Source organism: Megascapheus bottae, chromosome X (genome assembly GCF_031878675.1).
Source record: "Megascapheus bottae isolate mThoBot1 chromosome X, mThoBot2.hap1, whole genome shotgun sequence".
In the NCBI taxonomy this organism is placed as follows: Eukaryota; Metazoa; Chordata; class Mammalia; order Rodentia; family Geomyidae; genus Megascapheus; species Megascapheus bottae.
This window is the reverse complement of record NC_143547.1, coordinates 20,929,628-20,947,986: the sequence shown is the minus strand read 5'-3', so window position 1 is coordinate 20,947,986 and position 18,359 is coordinate 20,929,628. Positions and strand designations below refer to the sequence as shown.

General features: G+C 37.9%; 1 protein-coding gene across 2 annotated transcripts in view; it reads right to left on the bottom strand.

The window, feature by feature from the left end:
• Nucleotides 1-18,359, bottom strand: part of Sytl5 (synaptotagmin like 5) — a 140,563-nt gene that overhangs the window by 24,126 nt on the left and 98,078 nt on the right. The window contains exons 8-12 of one of the 2 annotated variants that reach the window (XM_090326972.1): nucleotides 11,709-11,838; nucleotides 9,082-9,188; nucleotides 6,207-6,299; nucleotides 3,827-3,892; nucleotides 93-271 (exon numbers count right to left, since the gene is read on the bottom strand). In XM_090326972.1, coding sequence (XP_090183098.1) covers nucleotides 93-271; nucleotides 3,827-3,892; nucleotides 6,207-6,299; nucleotides 9,082-9,188; nucleotides 11,709-11,838 — 575 coding nt within the window. The remainder of the gene's footprint in view (nucleotides 1-92; nucleotides 272-3,826; nucleotides 3,893-6,206; nucleotides 6,300-9,081; nucleotides 9,189-11,708; nucleotides 11,839-18,359) is intronic. The other variant, XM_090326973.1, reaches the window with a different exon arrangement.

The following is an 18,359-nucleotide window of genomic DNA, read 5'->3' as shown; positions in this document are numbered from 1 at the left end:
TGAAGCTCTTGTGAAAAAGAAAAACACACAAAGAAGGCAGAGGTTGAAATAGTCTGAGGAAAAAAAGTCTGAGGAACATGTTTCATGCTTACGCATCTGTCCTCTGTCTCTTTTCATCTCCTATGGCCAGATTTCTGCAATTCTTGACAAAAACGTAGAGCCCACCAGTTTTGTAGCAGTAGCTGATGTGGAGAAGGATTTCACCACTGACCTTCACATTACCATAGTCTCCTGTTTCACTGTAAACACTCATCATGCTGTTAAGGCTGGTCTGAAATAAACAAGATGGTTTAAACAAGTTCTGAACAACATTTCCAGTGCTATTCTAAGATTTTTTTCCTTTTCCTCCACAGAATCCATCACCTTGGTTCAATTATAATTTTTGTTTTTTATAAAGAGCAGGAACACCTAAGGTGAAAGGAGAAAATAAGTGACACATTTTGCTGGTGGCAAATAAAATTTAAGCTGATCCAGTATTGTTAGTCAGGAGGGCAGGAAACTTGTTGAGAGGAAAAGCTCTATCTTTTGAGGGTTAGGAAACCCTTTGCTGATTTATTTTCTTTTAATGAATAATTATTAAATGTTTTCCTGCCACGTTACACTTTTATATTAGTACACTCAAGTTCAATCTAGTTCACAGTCTAAAATACAATGGTCAAGACAAAGAGAAGCTCATTTCATATTCTGCATTAGCAAGAGCCTCATGGCTTCTTTCTCTGAGTCCCACAAGAAGCCACAGCTGTAGCTTTAACAAAGGCAAGCAAGAAGAACATATCCCACAGTTGCTGTGGAGCTACACCTGAATAACTGCGTGGCTACAAAGATCATGGCTTTGAAATCCTTTGAAATATGAATTGACAAAATGTAACCCTGAACAGGAAAGATATACCCCCATCAAACCCTAAAATAAAAATTTAAAAATGTTAAATGTACCAGAACAAATGAAGCTTTTGATAGGACACTAATAACATTGCTTCTCAATACTGGAACTTGAATTTAGAGCCTCACACTTGACAAGTAGGCACTCTGAGGATCCTGAGCCATGCCTCCAGCCCCATTTTTGGTTACTGTTTTGAGACATGGTTTTGCTTTCTGCACAGATGCATACCTGCACCACAATCTGTTTATTTTCGGCTTCCTGTTATTGCTGGGATTACAGATGTGTGCCACCACATCCAATTGACAACTCATGGGATAGAGATTTTTGTGGACAATTTTCCTGGGTTGACCTGAAATCACAATCCTCTTGGTCATTGCCTCTCATGTAGCCTAGGAAGAAGTGTATGAGCCACCAGGCCCAGCTATGGATTGAGAAGGTGTATTGCAAGTATTTTTGTCTATTCTGTCCTTGAACCATGGAAGGTCCTTCCACTTCCAAGTAGCTAGGTTACAGGTATAAGTCACTGGCATTTGGTATATGGGGTATAATTTTAATTAAATTAATTATAAGAAAATTATCCTGCTTTACTAATATGGCTGTCATAAAAGACTACCTCAGGGCACTGTCTCTGAGCTATTTTACTCAAGGCTGGTGCTCTACCACTTTGAACCATAGCTCCACTTTCAATTTTCTGGTGAGTAACTGGTAATATGTATTATGGATTTTCCATCCTAGGCTAGCTTTGACCCACAACCTTCAGATCTCAGCCTCCTGAGTAGCCAGGATTACATGCATGAGCCACCAGCAGCTGGCAAAGAACACCAATATTTGTAAAAATCATGGGAAAGTTCCACCAGTGATGTGGTAGTTTCATGAATCCTTTTTTTGTGAACCTTCTGTGAACCTCTTCTGGGAAGCAAGGACCATGTGAACACAAATGGACTTTAGAGATTTTACTTTGTGTGTGTGTGTGTGTGTGTGTGTGTGTGTGTGTGTGTGTGTGTGTGTGTATGTGTGTGCGTGTGTGTATGTGTGTGTTTGTATGTGTGTTAAAAACATACATAAAATTATTGGCAAAAGCCATTTTGCTCCTCAAATTGCTTGAAATAGAGCCTACTCAACAAATGGGATGTGGATGACATGGCTCAGGTCTGTTGAAGCTTAAAACATAGGCAAGAACAAACTAGGAATTCCAAAATCAATCAGAAATTATTGTTCAAAGGAGCCACTAAGTAACCTAATTGATGTTACTTATTCCTAAAATAAAGCAACACAATTCTCATGCTTAGTAGGTGGCTTTTAGCAGTGTTTTTCACATTTGAATTGCATATAAATTACATGGTGATCATTTAAAAATGAAGTTTTCTGATTGGTGATTGAGTCTAGGGCAGGTATGAAATTTTGCTTTTTCAATCAATACCTAGATGGAAAATTTCCAATAGCATGCAACCAGAACTCCACAGCAAATTATAGGAGTACCACAGAACATGTTTTAAGATTAAAGAGAAACACTAACATAGCAATAATTAGATATCATGCAAAATCTAAGTAGGAGTTATTTTAATTTTCACAATGTCATTATTAAATAATATTTTATCATTTTGTTAATGAAGTTTTATTTGTGTGAATCTGAGCTTTTGGAAGTTTCTGCAACAAGTAAAGGAACATAAAGCAAATATTCCTTAAAAATCAATGTAGGGCTGGGAGTGTAGCCAAGTGGTAGAGTGTTTGTCTAGCATGCAAAAAGTCCTGGGTTCGATTCTCCAGGATCAAATGCACTGAAAAAACCAAAAGTGGTGTTGTGGCTCATGTAGTACAGCACTAGCCTTGAGAAAGCTCAAGGACAGTGCACAGCCCCCAAGTTCAAGTCACAGGACTGGCAAAAAAAAGCAATATGAAGGCTAGATGTGCTAGTATATAACTTATAAACCCAGAACATGGGAGGCAGGAGGGTCATGAGTTCCAGGTCACCTGGGCTACATAGGATCAGCCTATCTCAGAAAACCAAAACACAATAGAGAATGAAATTGGTTATGTCCAATTAGGTTCCAAGATTTGAGAAACTATAGTGTAATAGACACATATGTTCTATTAGTAAGTAATAGAGGCTATGAAAAAATTTAATGTATTTGTTCAATTTACCTATATTCATTCATTTTCAAATGGCTATTAAGAGGTTAGGATACAATTACTTATTATGTTCTTTGGACCCAGTGGCTTAATAAATCGACTAGTCAATTGTTATTTCATGACTAGGTGCAAAATGAAAGAATTACTGAGACTCAAGGGAGTTTGTAAACTGAGAAAGGTCTGAAATATCTATCCCAGCTTATGTAATTCAGGTGGTCTAGGAACCAAACGTTGAGTACTAGGAACCAGACTCTTACAATACACCCAAGAAAACTCTGGGTTATAGAAGTTATTGGGAATGTCTAGGTTTCTAGTTAGAAGTTCTCCTAATCACATCTCATTACCTCATTCAGTGACTATCTCGTGTCTTCCTTACATTCTTTTGTAGCCACATCATTCACTGGGTCCTCTGTAAGCAAGGGGACCCCAAGGATAGAAGGAAATTTAAGAACCCACAAATAGTGAGATTTCAGAGAATTAAAGGCAGCTATGGGAAGTTTACTATTAACTAAACATTTTGTTCTTACCCAAGCCAAGTCTGTGACTTAAAATGGAGATGTTTACTCAAAAGATTTTTGTTGATGGGCAGTCACTGTGAATCATGTATTTACTGATTAGCACTCTGATTTTTGTGTTTGATGAGTTGAAATACTTCTAACAAACTCATTAACCTTTTCAAAAAAGAATCTCTGGCTAACTATACAGCATTAAGAAACAGATGAGTGTTAGATGCAATGCCTGCCTAATCATATTTCCATAGCTGAAAGATTTCTGAGGTACATTTGGAAAGTAGAGAAAGAAAAGTTGAAAACTCACAGTGTCTGAATCAGCATCAGGCACATTTAGGTAGGTCCACTTCCTGTCAGAGCCTGCTTGAGAATTCTTTGGGGAAGCCATCCAAAGACCAAAAGGAGAAGGGGGAGTAGAGCAATAGATGTCAGAGAAGCAAAGCAACAGGCATATAGGCACACAAATAAATATAAATAAACAGGACTCCTACAGCCTTCTTCTCAAAGAAGACATTGAATATTGAAATAAGAAATCTCTGCCAGAGATTTTCCTTGTTTTTCTGTAATGGTGTCACAGTTTTAGGTACTATATTTATATCTTTGATCTATTTCAATTTTTGTACAGTGTTAGAGGGAGAGAGATAGGGGCCTAGTTTCAATCTCTTGCATATGTATACTCAGGTGTTTTTTGCCAGTCCTGGGGCTTGAATTCAGGGCCTGGGCACTGTCCTTAGACACTTTTTGTTCAAGGCTAGTGCTCTACCACTTCAGCCATAGCACCATTTCTGGCTTTTTCTCTGTATGTTTTACTGAGGAATTGAACCCAAGGCTTTGTGCATGCTAGGCGAACACTCTACTACTAGGCTATGTTCACAGCCCCATAAGCTCAGCTTTTCCAGCACTGTTTGGTGAAGAGACTGTCTTTCCTCCAATGTACGGTTTTGGTACCTTTTTCAAAGTTCATCTGTAGAATCAGCCAAGGTGCTCCAACACTGATGGATAAATACGGAAACTATTGTATACATATACTATGGAATACTACTCCACAAAAAGAAAGAAAGATCATTATATAATTTGCAGGAAAATGGATGGAGGTAGAGATCATCTTGATTGATAGAACTCAAAAGGTCAATTATTGTGTGTTTTCAATCATTTGTGGGATACAGCCCTAAAACGATGATGATAACAACAAAAAAGTTAATGGGGGCATGAATGTAAAGGGGGAGTCTAAGAAAGGAGCAGTAGGAGAAGGGAGGGGCGAATGAAGGAACACTGAAGCGTGAAGGGGATCGAAGGACGTTAACACAAACATATACATACACATATATAATGCATGTGTATATGGGTGTATGTGCATATATACATATATGTGCATGCCCATACATGTGTGTATGTATGTATACACATGTGTTTATATAATGACAGAATATTGAAACTCAACAAGTACCTATTAAATAAGGGAGAGAGGGAAAAGAGTAATAGGGTTTAAAGCATACTATGTGCATTTCAGGAAATATTAAAATGGAAAATCCCTCATATTAAACATATATAGTAATTTTTTTTAAAAAGCTGTTATTGTGTAGGCAGTGAGAGCTGTGGGTAATTTCTGAGAAGAAGAAAAACCTCAATAAGTTTTTGGGAAATGATTGGCAGCAGTGTGGAAAAGAGCTGAAAGAATGCTGTCAGGGACAGTTATATGCAGAGAACTTAATTATAAGATTGAGCTCACTGGGACCAAATTAGGAAAGGAAGCAAATGTAAGTTAGTATGAAAGTATGTAAGTAAGTATGGTATGTATGTATGTATATATGTATATATGGTCCTGGGGTTTGCACACAGAGCCTGAGTGCTACCTCTGAGCTTCTTTGCTCAAGGCACAAGCCAGTTTTGACTTTTTGGTACTTAGTTGGAGATATGATACCTTCAGACTTTCCTGTCTTGTCTGGCTTTTATCTATGATCCTCAGATCGCAATCACCTGAGTAACCAGGCATGAGCTACTGGCTCCTGACCAGGAAGATATCTTTTTAAATTATATAATTGTACATATTTATTGTACATATTTATACCATTTGACAACTCAATATACCTATGAAACATGCAATGATTATTCAAATAAAGCTAATTAGCATTTTATTATTTTATTATTTGGGGACTCTTCAAACTCCTCTCATGGTTCTTTATAAAAGGAAAAGGAGGAGATTGGAGACTCTGGGTGAGAACAATGGAAGGAAAAGAAAGGAACCAGAGCCTTAGAAAGAGGCCACATAACATGACATTCAATGTCTGCTATAGGCACAGGGTAATCAGGAACCTTCAGTTGCTGTGCACTCAACACATACTTTCCAAGAATACTCATAGGGAAATGCACAGAAAAAAGACATTAGGAACATTAGGAAAAAGAATATTCCTTGTTTTTTTGGTCGGTGGTGGGGCTTGAACTCTGGGCCTGGGCGCTGTCTCTGAGGTCTTCAGCTCAAGGCTAGCGCTCTACCATTTGAGCCACAATACCCCTTCCAGTTTTCTGGCAGTTAATTGGAGATAAGAGTTTCACAGCCTATTTGTGCCCAGGCTGGCTTTGAACCACAATCCTCAGATCTTAGCCTCTTGAGCAGCTAGAAGTATAGGCGTGAGCTACCAGCACCTGTCTTAGAAGAGTATTTCTGTTTGTGTCAGAGAACTGCTTACAGTTGATAGGCCACTTGCCAGACTGTGGGTGGTTGTAGAAAACTGGGAGGATGCTCTATCATCCACACCTTCTTCAATCTCTTCCAAGGAGTTCTAAGAAAATAGGGAAAATCAGAGGTTTGGTTTATTTCTTTCCTAGAAATGTTTTAACCTAGAAGACTACTTTGTTTCATAAATATGTAAAAATCACACACACATACATATATATATATATTATCACATTTCTGGATCTTTTTCTTTTTCCCTCTAGTTAATCTGAATTGCATCATTAAAGGAGTAGACAGGGGCCGGGGGAGGAAGGTTTGGTTTCTTTCCTAACAGTACTTGCTTTAGGGAAAGAACACGAGATTTAGACAGAGACAGACAGACACACACACACACACACACACACACACACACACACACACACACACACCGAGGCTCTTTTCCTTCCCCCACATTTTGAAGGTATTAACATTGGGAAATGTGCTTAAGATTTTTCCAAAAATATTTTAATTTCTGTGTAAATAAAAGTCTAGGCATAGCTAAGATATGGAACCAACCCAGATAGCATCGATCAAGATAATGTGATATATATATATATATATATATATATATATATATATATGAATTCTATGCTGCCATCAGAAGGAATGACATTGCCCCTTTTGTAAAGAAATGTAAAGACTTGGAAAAAATCATATTAAGTGAAGCAAGCCATATCCAAGGTAACATAGGCTCTATGGTTTCCCTCATTTGTAATAATTAGTGTCTAGGATTTTTCCTAGCAGAGGACCACAATAGCTCAATAGCTATATACATATCACCATATAGGATGATGCTAAGCAAAATGAAATCCAGGATATGGAAACAAGAGGTTTTTCTTTGTGGCTGTTGCTTTTGTTTTTATTTTTTATTTTTGCCAGTTCCAGGGCTTCAACTCAGGGCCTGAGTTGGGCTTTCTCAAGGCTAGAGCTCTACCACTTGAGTCACACCACCACTTCTGGCTTTTTCTATGTATGTGGTAGCAAGGAATTGAACCTGGGTCTTCGTGCATGCTAGGCAAGCATGCTATCAATAGGTCAAACTCCCGGCCCGTGGCTGTTTTTTTTTAATGTACTATGTGAAATTATTTCTTTTTATTTTTTTTACCCCTAAGGTTTAATCTGTTATCACTGTATCTGATTTTGGTACCTCGTATATTGTATATACGTTTATTTGAATTAGGGAAGGGAAGAGGAACAACAAAATGATGAGACAAAGGACAAGGAGTAAACCAATGTAACAGTGATAATCACAAGACAATATGTTGGAAATGAACTTCACAACTTACTGCTGGGAAGGAAAGTGGGAGAAAAATGTGGAAGGGGCAACAGTGCTTCATAAGAAATGTACTCATTAACTTATGTATGTAATTGTAACCCTTTTGTACATCATCTTGATAATAAAATAAAGTTTAAAAATCTAGGTTTAAAATCATTTCCCTTCAATACTTTGAAAGTATTTTCTCCTTTATCATCTTATACACTGTTACCATAGAAACCTCATTAATGAGATACTTGTTTATTTGTGTGACATAATTTGTCTCTAGAAAGTTTTAGAATTTGATCTTATGTTTAATGGTCTTTGATTTCACTATGTTTCTAGATGTGAGATGTTATTTATGTCTCATCTTTTACACTTTTAAACTATATGTGTGCTTCAATTCTGAAAAGTGGACTCATTATTTTTTCATTCTATTTGCTATATTTTTATGTTTTGTTCTCTCTGAGTATGCTATTTACCAAGTAATTGGCAAACTAGAACTCTTCATATATCTCTTCCTTTTTCTCTCTCTCTCTCTCTTTCTCTCTCCTTCCTTCCTTCCTTCCTTCCTTCCTTCCTTCCTTCCTTCCTTCCTTCCTTCCTTCCTTCCTTCCTTCTTTTCCTTTGAAGGTGGTGAGGCTTGAAACCTGGGCCTGGGTGTTGACCCTGAGCTCTTCAACTCAAGTCTAGCACTCTACCACTTGAGCCACAGCGCCACTTCTGGTTTTCTGGAGGTTAATTGGACATAAAAGTCTCACAGACTTTCATGCCCAGGCTATTTTTCAACCATGATCTTCAGATCTCAGCCTCCTGAGTAGCTAGGATTATAGGTGTGAGCCACCAGTGCCTAGAATTTCATATTTCTTTTTTTGTCGGTCATGGGGCTTGAACTCTGGGCCTGGATGTTGTCCCTGAGCTCTTCAGCTCAAGGCTACCACCCTACCCTAATTTCATATTTCTTTACTTTTATTTTTTTTGCCAGTTCTGGGACTGAATTTTGGATTTGGGTGCTGTCCTTGAGCTACTTCAGCTTAATGCTGCCATTCTGCCACTTGAGCCTACAGCTTCACTACTAGCTTTTTGGTACTTGATTGGAGATAAGATTCTCACAGATGTCTTGACTGGCTTCAATCTGTGATCCTCAGATCTCGGCTTCCTGTGTAGATAGGAATGCCAATGCCATCTATCTATCTATCTATCTATCTATCTATCTATCTATCTATCTATCTATCTATCTGTCTCTCTGTCTGTCTGTCTGCCTATCTATCTATCTATCATCTATCTATCTATCTATCTATCTATCTATCTCTCTATCTATCTATCTATCTATCTATCTTGAGTAGCTAGAACATTAGGTACATGTTGGCTCTGACTGATAATTTTCTTATAAATGATTTTTTGCTGTTTAACTTGTGTACCAGTTACTTTTCCTAAGTAATTCTTCTATTCACTTGTATATACTCACTTTGAATAGTACCAAGAATAGATACATTCTTACTTTGTTCTCAACACATCATCACCTAAAAGTACAACTGCTTGGAGCAAAACCATCTCTTCTTTATCATGGGATGTCCTTCCACATCAAACTTACCAAATCATTGTCTAAAGTTCCAGGGACAGATCTGCTTCTTACACTTTCTGTATCTTCTAAGTCTTCAGTGAATGACCCACTCAAATCGAACTCAGATCGGCTTTGATCTGGAAGGAGGAAAAGCAAAAAGATAGATGTGAATGAGCTTATCTTGTTAGAAGTTCCCATTTCTCCTTGCAAATGTTTCATCCTGATGCCAGGTTTGTTTAGGCATAGAGTACAAATAGTGTCATAGAAGTCACAGCAAGGGCCAAAAACTTCATACTGTTTATGTGAACACGTTTTTTTTAATAGCATTTTTAAACTGCCTTGGACTAAGCATTAACATTTGATCACAGGAGTTTAAGTGCTCTACTACGTTTGAGGCTTTTGCTTTATTCCTAGACTTAAAAAAAAAAGCTCACATATTCAGTCCTCGATTCACTGGGCTTTCACATTTGACATAAAATGCAAGTTAAACAATTCTAAAATTTCATTTTTAAATGATAGGGCAAGTTCCTTTCACATAAAATGGGAGTAATGAGGTGAGTTGAGAGGAAGCTTTTTATGCACTAGAACATTCTTTCATGAATAAAGCATCTTGCTTTTGGTTTTAAATGTGTCAGTTAGCTAGGTGCACTGGTTTACACCTGTAATCCTAGCTGTTCAAGAGGCTGCGATCTGAGGATCAAGGTTCAAAGCCTTATCTCCAATTAACCACCACAAAACCAGAAGTGGCACTATGACTCAAGGGTTAGGGCGTTAGCCTTGAGCTGAAGAGCTTCGGGACAGTGCCCAGATCCAGAGTTTAAGTCCCACGACAGAAGAAAAAACGTATCAGTTAACTGACTGCATTTTTCAGTAGTGCTATGGACAGCTCATCAAGTCAGGATAATTTTCATAGAATAGTTCCTTACTCAGATCCTGCTGTGATACATACAGTTGTTTATAGATGAGAATGATGAGAGAGAATAATCAAATGCCTATGTTTAAAGTGGTGAATGAAATAATACAGATATGCTTAGCATAGATCCAGAGAAAATATGTACTCCGGGATAGGATCTGTCTGGTAGAAGTAGACTTTATGATGCTGGTTTCTATGCTACCTTAATTTTTTTCATTTAACAGGTGACCCACTTTACTAGTCTTGAGAAAAGTGACCCCCACACAGATTTAGAAAGAAGACTGGTACCCAAAACCTCACATATGCACAATTGTGTCTGTGTGCATCCATGCACTCTGTCTCTATTTCTGTCTCTGTCTCTCTGCCTCTCTCTATGTCTCTCTCTGTCTTTCTCTGTCTCTCTCTTTCTCTGTCTGCTCTCTCTCTTACACAACCATTTTGGAAATGACTGAGAGAGATTTCCTGTTACCTAAGTTCCAGTCTAGAATCTAGCTTTATGCATATATGGTCAGCAATTAACAGTAAAATTTTACATACGGGATAAAAACTTCATAATTATGATACATTTTTTGTCAGTCATGGGACTTGAACTCTGGGCCTTGGTGCTGTCCCTGAGTTCTTCAACTCAAAGCTATCATTCTACCCCTTGAGCCACAGTGCTACTACCTATGACACAGCTTTCTAAGGTGTTTCTTTATTCATAGGTAATGATATTGTTACATAAATAATATTTTTGCCAGTTCCGAGGCTTGAACTCTGGGCTTGAGCACAGTCCTTGGGCTTTCTCAAGGCTAGAGCCCTACTACTTGAGTCACAGCACCTCTTGTGGCTTTTACTGTGTATGTGGTACCAAAGAATCAAACCCAGGGTCTTGAGTATGCTAGGCAAGCCGTCTACCACTCTGCCACACTCCCAACCCATATACAGAATATTTGACTCATAAAATTGTTGTGTGAACAAAATAAAGTATGTGAATCTGTCATATGTTAAATGGTAAAGATTCTTGAACTCTTGTTAAGTAACATGTGTTATATCAAACATATCTTAAAGCCATTTAAATTCCTTATAGAGCACTAAAACTGTCTATGATATCTGGCAAGAATGGACACTCAATAAATGGATCCTTCATGAATTCAATAGCATGAATTAAGCAAGAAAGCCTAGTAAGCACAGGGCTCTTGGCTCAAACATTGGTACCCACTTCAAAAAAAAAAGAGAGAGAGAGGGAAAGAGAAACGGGAGTGAGGCTTAGGGGTAGAGTGCTTGCCCAGCATGCAGGAAGCTCTGGATTTGATTCCCTGGTACCAAATACATAGAAAAAGCTGGAAATGGTGCTGTGGCTCAAGTGGTAGAGTGCTAGTCTTGAGAAAGCCCAAGGAAAGTGTCCAGGCCCTGAGTTCAAGCCCTAACTCTGGCAAAAAATAAAGATAATTGAGCCAGATGTTGTTGGCACACAAGTATAATTATAGTCACGACAGAGATGAACAGTTGAAGGACTAAAGTTTGAGACCATCCCAGGCATTCTTTATTTCTAAAATAACCAATAAAAATCCAAGGCTGAAGGTATGTTTCAAATGGTCAAGTGCCAGCCTAACAAGTATGTGGCCCCTAGCTCAAACTCCAATGCTACAAAAAAAAGATGATTGTCTTTTTGAGGCATATAACAATAATACCATAGAGAATAGTCAATTCTAGATGGTTTTGTCATTTATGACAACAGAGGAATCATGGCGTAGATAATCACCTGAGCAGATGGAGGCCCCAGACACTGCTATGGAAGGTGTTCCCGAAGTATTTCTGCGGTGGCTCTTTGTGAGATTTTCAGAGGTGCTTTCAAAGGCAGCCAAACCCATGGTACTTTCAAAACCATGTTCCTTCACAGAGAGTACAAATGAAAAAAAGAAGGTTATACTGATGAATTTACCTTAAAATCCTTCCATATAAATATACTCAGAATACACAAACTAATGTGTATTACTTTTTAGGAGGAATGAGCTATCATTTAAAGGAACCTCATCAGAAACTCATACAACTTCAGAATTTACTATCAATAAATCTATTCCAAATATTTTCCTATTTTGCACAAAGGGTATTTGAATATGTTTTTCATTTGCAAAATTAGTATTGAAGGGCCGGGAGTTCGGCCTGGTGGTAGAGTGTATGCTTAGCATGCACGAAGACTCGGGTTCGATTCCTTGGTACCACATACATAGAAAAAAGTTGGAAATGGTGCTGTGGCTCCAGTGGTAGAGCTCTAGCCTTGAAAAAAGCCCAAGGACAGTGCTCAGGCCCAGAGTTCAAGGCCCAGGACTGGCAAAAAAAAGAAAAGTGCCTGGGCCCTGAGTGCAAGACCCAGGACCCCCCAAAAATCTATAAAAATGAATAATAATAATAATTAATAATAAAATTAGTATTGTAATATATAGTTAGCAAGAAGGGACCAGTGGGAGAGAGAAGGTGATAATAGGGAATATTTAGGGGTAAAGAAGATTGAAAGACGGTGTGTGTGTGTGTGTGTGTGTGTGTGTGTGGTCTCACAATTACATACTGAAATCCAACAAATGCTGTTTGAAAAGGCAAGGTGGAACAAGGGAGGATTGGGAAAAGGTGGATGTGATGAATGTGTTAAAGAACACTCACTATGTGTGTGAATGGAAATACCGTAATGAAACCCTCTCCTATTAAAAATATACACTAATTCAAAATAACTAAGAAAGAAATGGTGCAAATATCTCCAATTTTAGACACTCTACGTTTAAGTTATATGGTGAGCTTCACACTGTTTGATTAGCATGTGGCCTTAAAAACTCTGGTCTTTTGTTTTGTCTCTCAATATCTACTCTGCTACCCTGCTATCTGCTCCGTAATGTTCCCCAAAGGCCCATTTATTAGAGGCTTGGTTTTCAAATTGGTGCCAGTAGAAAAATAGCAAAAACATTTGGAGGGGTTATGTAGTGGAAGGCTTTATATCATTGGGGTATGTCCTCTAAGGAGGCTATGTGATGCTCATCTTTTTCTCTCACTTTTTTCTTTACAGCCACCATAAAGTGAGCAGACTACACTAACATGATATACCTTACCACATTTTAAAGAGGAATGTGTCTACTCAACTATGGACTACAGCCTCCAAAACCTAAACCCCAAATAAATCTTTCCTCTTGTTAATACCCTATACTACCTTTAGCCTCATTTAATGTGTGGATAACTTTTCAGTCTAGAAGACTGGGGGATCATAACATAGTTGGTTATATCTATGTTGAAACAAAAATTTCATTTATGGGGTTTATCAATATTCATAAAAGGAAGGACTTTTTTCAGCTCATAGAAATAGGTGATGGAGGACATTCCTTGCTTCAAAATAAGTGCTATGGATGTGGCAGAATTCAATCTGAGTCTAATTTTAAGGGAAGCCTATGATAAGGCAAAACTCTTCCAACCATTGCATGTCCACAGGAATTTGAGTGCTACATTAATAATGAAGTTTGCATTCATATTTTTAAAATGTGAATTTTTTGAAAAATAGGCTGAAGTTCAATGTCTATGTAGATGCTATCATGTAATGGCAATGATCAGACCTGCAGGGATCTTTTTTTCTTATATTTTATTGTAATTAATAGAAGGTTTACATTATATTCACCAGATAGAAGGTGCATTACTTCACATACATTGATACTCTTTCTCATGTCTTGGTCCCCATTGCCCTCCCCTCCACCTCTGTCCCTCATCTTTTTCCCCCCCTTCCTTATCATATTTCAAATAACCAAATAAGCATATACACAATATATCAGATAACAAGGTGAAATACTGTAACAATAGTACATTAAAAACAATACTCACTCATTATATGGCTTTTGTTTGTATATCCTGGAGGTTCTTTCACTCAGCATTATTCTATATGGCCTTATGTATCTAGGTTTTGCTCTATTGTAAATCTCTGCTAGGAGAGCCTAAGGTTTCTATTGATTATGACAAATGAGGGAAACCATTGAGCCTATGTTCCTTTGAGTCTGGCTTAATTCACTTAATATGATTTTTTCTAAGTCTTTCCATTTCCTAACAAATGGGGCGATGTCGTTCTTTCTGACAGCAGCATACAATTCCATTGTGTATAAGTACCACATCTTGTTGATCCACTCATCAACTGAGGGCCATCTGGGTTGGTTCCATATCTTTGCTATGGTAAATAGTGCTGCAATGAACATCGTTGTGCTAGTGGATTTAGTATGCCTTTGTTTCTGGATGATTGGGTAAATGCCAAGTAGTGGAATTGCTGGGTCATAAGGGAGCTCTATGTTTAGTCTTTTGAGGAACCGCCATACTGCTTTCCACAGTGGTTGAACCAGTTTGTGCTCCCATCAACAATGTAGTAGTGATCCCTCCTGGCCACATCCCCACCAGCATCTGTTGTTATTAGATTTCTTGATCATGGCCATTCTAACTGGAGTGAGGTGGAATCTTAGCATTGTTTTTTTTTATTAAAGAATTTATTAACATTGATTTTTACATTATACTTCAAATGACTTGTTTAACAAACAAGTATTCAAGAAGGGAATCTCTATGTACAATCACTGGCACTTAGTTTTTAGAACATAATCAAAATTAGGCTAAGGGTTTGTATATCATAGATACATATTAATCTATGTAATAAAACATTATGTCTATAGAGTCATAGGTTTTTAGATCTATGTAATTGTGTTTATTTTTCCCGTACCATGCCCATAGCATTGGGTATGCAAATATTGAGTCCTCACTCTTGTACTGTTTGGATATAAAAGCCACATATTAAGGATACCATGCGCCTTTTGTTCCTTTGGTCTTGACTTGTCTCACTCAAAATGATTCGCTCTAGATTCATCCACTTTAGCGTTGCTTTGATTTGCATTTCTTTTACTGCCAGAGATGTCGAGCATTTCTTCATGTGTCTATAGGCCATTCTTATTTCTTCTTCAGAGAAGACTCTCTTTAAGTCCTTGGCCCATCTTTTAATGGGATGGTTGTTTCTTTGGAGATTAATTTTGGAGTGATTCAATTTTTTTTAGCTGTTGATATATTTTAGATATGAAGCCTTTGTCTGTTGTATGGTTAGTGAAGATCTTCTCCCACTCTGTAGGCTTTCTAGTTAATTTGCTAGCTCTGTCTTTTGCCATACAGAAGCTCTGCAGTTTAATGCAGTCCCACTTATCAGACTTTCTTTGATTTGTTGTGTTTCTGGGTCGTTATTAAGAAAGTTTCTACCTGTGCCAAGGAGGCCTAGTGTATCTCCTATTCCTTCTTGGAAAGTTTTTGGTGTACCTGCTTTTACCTCCAGGTCTTTGATCCATTTGGAGTTAATCCTGGTGTAGGGCGACAAAAACAGATCCAACTTTAGTTTTCTGCAGGTGCTTAACCAGTTCTGCCAGCACCACTTGTTGAAGAGGCTGTCTTTCTTCCATTCTATTTTTTGGCTCCCTTGCCAAACATTAGGTGGCCATAGGTCTGTGGTTTAATATCTGGGCCCTCAGTTCTATTCCATTCATCTGCAGCCTGTTCTTGTGCCAGTACCAAGCTGTTTTGATAATTACAGCTCTGTAATAGAGTCTAAAGTTTGGTATTGAAATTCCTCCTGTGCTCTTCTTTCTGCTAAGAAGTGTTTTTGCTATACGGGGTCTTTTATTATTCCATATGAAATTTTGGCTTGCCTCTTCTCTTTCTTTAAAGAATGACATTGGGATATTGATGGGTGTTGCAGTGAATTTGTGGATAGCCGTTGGCAAGATCGCCATTTTCATGATGTTAACTCTTCCAATCCAGGAGCATGGGAGGTTTTTCCATTTCCTCAGTACCCTACAAAGGATCTTATAAGTGGACTTCCTTCCTTCTTTCCCTCACCTTACAAATTCAGGATACTCTGCTTAGCATGTTAATCAATTCAGCTTGAACAGATCGCTATTACCCCTTCATTATTTTCCAACACATAAGACCTTGTAGCAGAAGCTATAAAGCTCCTAAGTCCTCTAATTGCCATGGGTTTTGTCAAAAGAATATGAAAGAGGTTAAATGGCAAACAAGTTTAAGTCCATTTTCAGCAGCCCTTCAAAAAATTCTTCATACATGGAATCCTGTAATGAAGCAAAACTGACTTCTTTATTGGCAATTATGATGATGGTAACATTTTCCACAGGTGATTTAGGGCTATCATTAATATTGAATATTAGCAGGAGAATTAATATTATAGAGTCTTTAACGTGCAATGCACGCCCTAGAGCTTCTATATATAAAGCCTAATGTGAACAGGTTACATCACAGTAGGGGACAAGTGAGGTCATTCATGTCCCAAAAGTTTTTAAAGGTAAAAAGGATTCCTAAAGCAGAAAAGAACATGGAAGCAAAGAGATGCTAAGAAACTGGAGAAACTGAGAAATCATGTCTTCTACTATTAGCTGGAGGTCCTCATTCTCTTTGTTATGAAGGAGAAAATGTGCTTCATAAACCACTTGGCTGCTTTATTTTTCACAGAAAATGTTTCTCTTTTTCTTTTTCCTTAAAAAAACACCTTTATCTGCTCATAAGGAAAGAGCAAGGTCAATGCTGGCAGTATTTATAGGCGGTATTTCCCATTCCATTGAAGGCAGTTGACAAGGTGATTTTCCCCCATCCTCTCATATGGTACCTGAAAGATCATCCTTACTTTGAGACCAAACTTGAATGATTGTTTGGGTTATTTGAGAGATAATCAGCTGCTACTCATTGATACAGTTTTTTTAGATACTTTTGTACTAGTAGATAAACTGCACTACCCAGCCCATCTTGCCTTCCTCATGTTCCCCCATTGAATGGGAGCCCTCAGAAGAGCTCCACTCAATCTGGATCACTGAATAGTATAGAAGGGTTCAAAATGCCACCCATTTTTGTGCCAGTATCTGTTCAGATTGCGCAATGCCCTTGCCTTACAGGTTGCTAAATATTTAAAATATAATTTCTTATTAGGTTACCAAAGAACTGAGCATAACCATCAATTATCTATTTGCTTTTCTAACTAATGAACACTCTGCTTGCTGAGCTTAGCATAAATATTTGTGACATTTAAAATATGCCTTCTATTTTAGCAAGTATGTTCTAGAGTACATGTTGAAATAAATATATTGATATTGATCTTTGAAATGCCTTTTTTTCCCTTAAAAATATTTACAGATCCTAACTGTTTACTACCTTCACTGCTGTCTGCTATCCCCCTGTCCTAAAACCCAATCTAACTATGTTATGAACGAGCTTTATAACTTGCTGGGGGGAGGGTGGTAGAAGCTGGAGGGGAGGTAGGAAAAGTGGGAGAAAAATGAGAGGGAATAGCAATGTTCAACAAGAAATGTACTCATTACCTTACTAAAGTAACTGTAACTGCTCTGAACAATACCTTTACAATAAAATTAAATTGAAAAACCCATATGGAACTTCTGCCCTTTTAAAGACAATTTAAATGTACATTTCACCTGCTAAACAACCATTTAATAGAGTATGGCGTTTTGTGTGGATACTGCATGGTGGGTCATGGGGTTTGAAATCTGGGCCTGGGCGCTGTCCCTGATCTCTTCAGTGCAAGGATACCACCCTACCCCTGGGCCTGGGCATTGTCCCTGAGCTCTTCAACTCAAGGCTACTGCCCTACCTGGGAGCAACAGTCCTACTTCCCATTTTCTAGTGATTAATTGGAGATAAGAGTCTCAGGGTCTTAGAACTTCAATCCTCAGACCTCAGCCTCCTAAGAAGTTAGGATTACAGGCGTTAAGCCACCATGCTCACTGAGAGCTATCTTAATATGAATGATGATTTGTAGTTGAGTTTATTCTATACGGCTCATGTAAAATTTTCATGGTAGGCACAAGTTCTGTCCTTGGGGCTATGTCTCTGGGACATTTTGAAAACAGAGCCAAGTGTCACTTTCAAATATAGTTTAAAAGATTGAAGAGTGTTTTAGAAACTGGCTGAATAAAGATACTGATCTTTCCTTTTCTTTTTCTTTTCTTTTTTTGTTGTTGGTTGTGGGGTTTGAACGCTGAGTCTGGGTGATGTCCCTGACTCTTCAGCTCAAGGCTAGCAGCACTCTACCACTTTGAGTCACAGTGCCACTTCCAGGATACTGAACTTTCAAGTTAAGAGGTGGTCTGTCTATAAAATCAGTATCATATCTGCCTGGAAGACAGTTTGCTCTATACATTCTCCATAGCTAATTCTTTCATTTTCTTACAGTATTTGCTCTGTCTAGACCTGTCAAATAGTAGGACCTCAACATATACAGATCAAATTGAAGAAATGTGGTGGATATGTAAGGAGTAAAAAATTGTCTTTAAGTCATTGTATAAGAAACTTTCAGCTTAACATGGATGAACTATCATGAGTACAGTATATTTTAGTCAAAGTC